Genomic DNA, 6,312 nt, shown 5'->3' on the forward strand with positions numbered 1-6,312 from the left:
CACCATGTTGACTTTTCTCCCCCTGCCAAAGTGCTTCTTAAATCTCCTCTGAATATATGCTCTTACTGGTGGTGTTTAACAGCCTTTTCTTCCTCTTTCCCCCACTGTTATTTAAGACGATGCTTTTATTGCTCAACAGATTCCAAGAAGCATTTTGGATAAATGCTCTGTCAAAGAACACTTATGTACAGTTGAGCCATATTATATTCTATATGAATCACTGCGGATGTTTCCCAAACAAGGTTAGATCAGCCAGATTTTCCAACTAGATTACACACAGCTTTTTCAGACATGGTCTGCTACCTCTGCCATTAATCCTCCTCATTGAGACTCACCTCGGCTTTGGACCATGTCATGTCTGCCCACCAGGGACAGGAGCATGCTGCTAACACTTTCTCCTAATGAGGATAACAATCCTATGACAGAGTAGCCTTGGCCAAATTTTATCTGCAGAATGTAGGGGAAAGGCTGATTTTGCAAAGCTAGATGGTCTCTCACCAGCCCTCACGGTTTTATTGTCTGTGATTTCTTCAGACAGAGACCTCATTTAAATGGCTAGGAAAAAGAAAAGTCTACAGGATTAATAAAGTCTGTTTCACCAGCTAAGGACAATTTTGTGCCATGTTTTATTTTATACTAATGAAGATTGCCAAGAGCCTATTGATCAGTCCTTCTTGCCTGCTTTACCTGACCAGATATATGGAAAAGCTCAGGAAATACTGAATTGCTCTCTACCTGCCCAACACACTTTCAATGATGCATCTGCTACATTAAATGTGGTCCTTCAGGAAAAAACTGAAATTCCACCTGAAGAACAGCAGCCTGACAGAGAGGTCTGCAATGGAGGAGCAACAAAAACCCCACGGAGAGCAAAAGGAAAAACAGCTCTGGGGGAAAATGAGCTGAATGAAATGTTTCTTTAAAGAAACCATGGCACTTCTGAGCTGGTATAATGAAGCAGCTGTGATATAAATAATGTCCCCAAGTGGAAAAAACCCACAAAAACACCAGCCATTCAGGCTCCATATGTTTCCAAACTCACACAATGGATGCTTTACAATGCACTTTTTGTCTGGAAATTGGGTGGGAAAGGGAGGTTCCTCACCCACCTCCTATACTAATGCAATAATCTTGCTTAGTCACAGAAAAAGGGAGAGAAAAAAGGAGAGAAAGTGATTAATAATCTGTGGGCAGCTGCTTACTTTCCAATTGGTTGTCCAGGAGGGGTGTGCTCCACTTCAAATCCTGCTTGTCTCAGTACATCAATCACAGTGTTGTTACCCAGGAAGTGACCTAAAATACAGGTAGAAAATAGCACTGTCAATCAAACTACTACTCTCACTCACTTGAGTTTCTCCTGTTGGAACAGCAGCTTTGGGAGTCAAGGGTACCAAAAACTAGACCAGAGGGACAGCATACAGCCCAAACACTTTCTTCTTCCATCTCCTTTATCCCTCCCTCCCCTCACATGGCCAAGGGACTGGGTGGATAATAGGAAACCTAGATGGGTTGCTAGTCTTGCCATCCACTGTGACCATTTTTAGGATGTACACTGATTAAATAAATTTCCAACATGGAGATCAGAATGACTCTGCAGTGGCAAAGGATATTACTAGGGCTTTGACTCTTGAAATGGAACAACTTACAACCCTGACCATCATTGCTCATGGACATTTGCTAATGAAGAGACTCTGGCTGTTGTAATGCATGTTCAGCACTTGTCTGACTAAAACCACAGTGATTCAGGAACTGCCCCATCAGCCATTCAGCCACCTGCACAGTGGGGCTGGGAGGAGCTGGGATGGTAACCTTATCTCTCCCAAAACACGAAGATTTAGTCCTGTAATTCAGGGCTCTTTGTTAGAAGTGTAAAGGTCACATTCCTATTCACAGAAGTAACAAGGAGCCCAGTAAGTATTGCAGTGTGTACAGGCCTTGAAAGAGTTTACTTAAGGGGGTCCCATATACTTGAAATCTGAACCAAATCCCACCGGAGTCAATTGGAACCCTCAAAGGGCTTTGGGCACAGACTCAATAAGGGAGTGTAATCCAGCCAAAGCTTTCAACTTATTGTCAGAGTCCCACACTGTCTGCAGGATGGGTTGGATAAAAAAAGGCAGCAAAAAGTCTAGAAACAGATTTATTAAAATCCGCATAGCACTGTAACCTGTCTCCAACTGCAGCCATGAGTGAGATGGAGGAAGAACAGAACAATCCTCTTCCATTATATCCATTAACTTCCAGCTCTGCAGGGCTGGGTGACCCCCATTTACAGCCAGGTCACTGCACCTCACTGCCAGACCAATTCACCAGGAATGTGCCCGAGCCTCCCCGTGCCTCTGGCATCTCAGAGCAGGGGGTTCCACCATGCTGTGGGGTGTAAGAACTCACTCCTCTGGTTTGCTGCTGCTGCTTGGAGAGCGTGTGCTTGCCTGAAGCACAGTCAAAGTGTTTGCAGGAGATGTTTCTGACTGCCTGGCTCCACAGCAGAGCCAAATTGCTCTGGAAAAACCAAGGCAGGCAAGAAGTGCCTGAGCCCCCCTCCAAGAGCACCGCTGTGCAAGGAGCTGGTGCAGCCACCAGCAGAGTCACCCACGGGATTCTTCGCCCACCCTGCACAAAGTCCTGATGAATTTGACAGCATTCAGCCCCCTGGATTTGCTCAGCCTGCATCCCTCTGCTCCCACTGCCAACAAGGGCGCTAACTCGCCTCAGTTGTTGGAACGATGTAGCTGTATGGCTTTGAGTGCAACTCGCAAGCACTGGTAAGAGCTTTTAGCCAAAAGACATTTCTTTAAATGATTAAATGTACATTTGCAGAGCCCTAGTGTGTTCCAGGATTCCTCCACTTCCTTTTAAGAAAACTCAAAATTTGATTTTCCCCTTTCTAACTTACTTATAACAAAAGCCAAAGCAGCAAAGAACAGTCCCAAAAATGTGTTATACACCCTCAGAGATTCAAGAAATGAGACATTTGTGAATGATTAACTGGATTTGATCATATCCTGTTTTTTTATGCAGTGGCCAAGGCAAACAAAGGTCCCCATTCTGTCACTGGCAAAGTGACACTGAGGAGCCAAAGTCAAAGGTATCAGAGTCCGAGACGTTTCCGAGTCCACTTTATTTTCTCTGAGCCAGGGTCTTAAATGCCAAAAGATTTCTTAATGTAAATAATTGTCCTGATTCCAGCAAATCTTTGACAAGATGACAGCACAAGAGAAACCAATTTTAACTCTTTTAAACTCAGGGAAAAAAAGTAACTATGCAAAAGCTCTGACTCCTCATCCACACAATGGTAGGTCTGTTAACAATGTCAGCTCCTCAGCAGAGCCTGCAAGTCCCTTCAAGTGGTGGATGAAGACCAAAAGATGGCACTTCCTGGACTTCCCATTCCTGCCCTCTGTGTGGATACCATGCTGAAAGCTGCCAGCTGCTGGGACTGGTGATCTGCTGGGCAGCATGGCAACAGGGTTTGTTCTTTTAATTTTGCCTTTCCTAACTGGAAGGAATGCCAGCTTCCATTAAAAACCCTTCAACTTCAGATTCCCAAATAAATTAAAATCTTAATTACAAATATCCATGCAAACATCATAGTTATTTCATTGTATGTCCAAAATCCAACATATACTAAAATATTTTCAGTGCTCCAGTTCAACCAAGAGAACAGAAATAAAAAGAAATAAAAAAATCAAAACCAAAATCCAAATTTGAGCTGGCCCCCAAATAATTCTCCATTCCATATACATCAACAGAGCCTGAAACTTTAACAACTACTAGGAAATGGCATGAGCAAGTCTTTGCAAAACTTAACCTTTAGACTCTGCTTAAAATTTACCTGTTTGTATTATCCCACATACATCTGGGTAAGCTACCACCCACCTCATCACCAGCTTGCCCTGTAAATGCATCCTCTCTACCTGATTGAAGATTTCTGACTTCTATTTGTCTTAATTTCTCTGTCCAGTCAGAATTCACATATTAAGGTTGTTTTTGTATCCACCTGTTCGTTTTACATCATGGTAACGCTGTTGTAGCCAACTCATGCACACCATAAGCAATCTGAATTCATATTCTACTTTAGTGATTGAAAACATGAAATTATGCATGCTCAGACCAGCAGTCTTTGCCACCCAACACAGACATTTCCCAACAGTGATTTATGTGATTCCATGGCAAGGAGTTCCTCAGGATCAGAGATGTGGAAGAAGAAGGTTTAAGGAGAAAGGTGGCACTGGAGAAGTCCAGTGCAGGTAGGTAATGTGAAACACGAAAGGTTAAAGAATTCCTGGAAGAATTGTCTTGGCCTGCCTCCTGCTGTGAAGTCCATCATAATTATCCTTTCCAGTTTTAAAATCCAGGAAAATCTTCTATGTGAGAAATATCTTATATAAACTAACTCTCCCTACTCACACACAACTTTGATAAGGACTCACTTGTTAAATATTAACAACAGAATACTTTGACAGCCCATGTGATGAAAACAAAATCAGAGACAATTAAGCTCAGCATCAGTGAAAAACATCAAATTCCTGCCTCTGGCTGCTCATATGTGCAAGTAGAGTATGCAGTAACTGTCATAATCTTTATAACATCACTGGATTTACTTTTTATTTATAGATATGAAATAAATGAGCTTTATATATGTGTGTATATGTGCATATATGCTTCTGCTTAAATGTTTTAAAAATTTCTCTTCCTGGCCTGGGAAAAACCTCAAGAGTGTATAACTACTAAAAATGTAGTGCATCTAGAGATATATCAGACAGGCTAGAGAGACAAGGGAATGATCTCGCATTTCCATCACTATTCCCTCTTCAGTCTAAACCTGAATAAACCATTCCTGCAGTATTAACCAAATTTATCTTGACAGCTGATGAAAACTGGATCCAAGAGGTCAGAACATCAGCTGCCTTGGGAAATCCATGGAAGTGGAAAAGGAGAGAAAGCAGACATAAAAGATTTTCTACATAGGGACCTGAAGAGAAAGTGTCTACTTGGGCATGGGGACATGCAGAGCAGCCACCCCTAACAGTTTAAGATTAAAAATGCCCAGGTGTGGATGCAATTCTTTCACCCTCTAAGGATAAGGAGATACTCATGAAATTTGCTTGAGGCAAGACCCAGTGCTAAACACAGTAATTTTGTAGTTTAAACACAAACACAAACACAGTAGAGTGGTCAGTGTGGCTGCTGCACTTAAGAGGGGGTTTCTTAGCAAATTTGATGAGGCCAAGATTATCTTCCTTTCACTCACATCTTGTTTTTTCAAGACAAGGATCTGGAGACAGTGGAGGAACACATTATATGGCATGGCTGCTAACATTAATCATAGATCTTCCATTCCTGGTTTGCTCTTTTATTTTTAATTAAGAATTGTGCTTTGTACTACAGAAAGCAGATCCATGTAATGTGTTTCCTTATCTCCCCAAGGTTTCATTTTTCACTGGTAGAAAGAAAGAATAAACCATCAATTAGGGTTTTTTTTTACTAAAAAACATGTAAAAAATACATGAAAGATACGTGGTTTCCTTAAAGCACGTCCATGCACAAACACACTGCTGAAAGAATGCACTTTCTTCCTTTCTTATGGAATATCTTGAGGCAGAGAGAAAGACACTTCTCAGTCAGCTCTTGACAGCCATGTATTTTCTAACTGACCACATAAACTAAAGCTCTCCTTTTCCATTTCAGACATCCTAGTGACCCTCATCAATAACCTAAGCATCAGGTTGCATCCCTCAAAAGTTAGATGAACTTGGGTGTTCCTACACAGAAAAATTATAACCAAGTTTTGATGACAGAAGCAGAAAAAATGTTTTAAAGCAAATGTTATGTACTTTATCTAGGTTTAGAGATCTACTACAAATTACTTTGTCTATTCTTTTTGCAATTCTTTGTTCCACGGCTTAGAAGGATAACGGGGTACAAAGGAGCAGGAGATAATTCCCTCACAAAGGACCTCCATTGCCAGAGCCTTTGAAGTTGTGCTAAAAAAGCCTTGCTAGCTATTAGCTGACACACAGCAGAAATCTGAACTGTTTCCATGCACACTACAAGCAGAGCTATTTTCTGCACAATTAGTCATAAAAAGGGCCAATGTAAACTGTGTCGGGAGGTCTCAATTCTTTACATTCTCCACACAGTGAATCAGACATTATGTATAACGTTTTGTTGCCATTTAGACCTTGGGCTGCTCTGCAATCAGGAGGCGGCAGCCTCTATTCCTCCTTCTCCCTCGATGCTGATTCTCAAGCCCCTTGGCAGCACCGCAGTGTTTATGGTAGGAAGGCTTCACAAGAATTAGTGTAGGGA

General features: G+C 41.8%; 1 protein-coding gene across 1 annotated transcript in view; it reads right to left on the reverse strand.

Annotated features, from left to right (window-relative positions):
- Nucleotides 1–6,312, reverse strand: part of TRABD2B (TraB domain containing 2B) — a 266,134-nt gene that overhangs the window by 44,114 nt on the left and 215,708 nt on the right. The window contains exon 4 of the mRNA XM_005423185.3: nucleotides 1,203–1,293. Coding sequence (XP_005423242.2) covers nucleotides 1,203–1,293 — 91 coding nt within the window. The remainder of the gene's footprint in view (nucleotides 1–1,202; nucleotides 1,294–6,312) is intronic.

This window comes from Geospiza fortis, unplaced genomic scaffold (assembly GCF_000277835.1).
Source record: "Geospiza fortis unplaced genomic scaffold, GeoFor_1.0 scaffold333, whole genome shotgun sequence".
Classification (NCBI taxonomy): Eukaryota; Metazoa; Chordata; class Aves; order Passeriformes; family Thraupidae; genus Geospiza; species Geospiza fortis.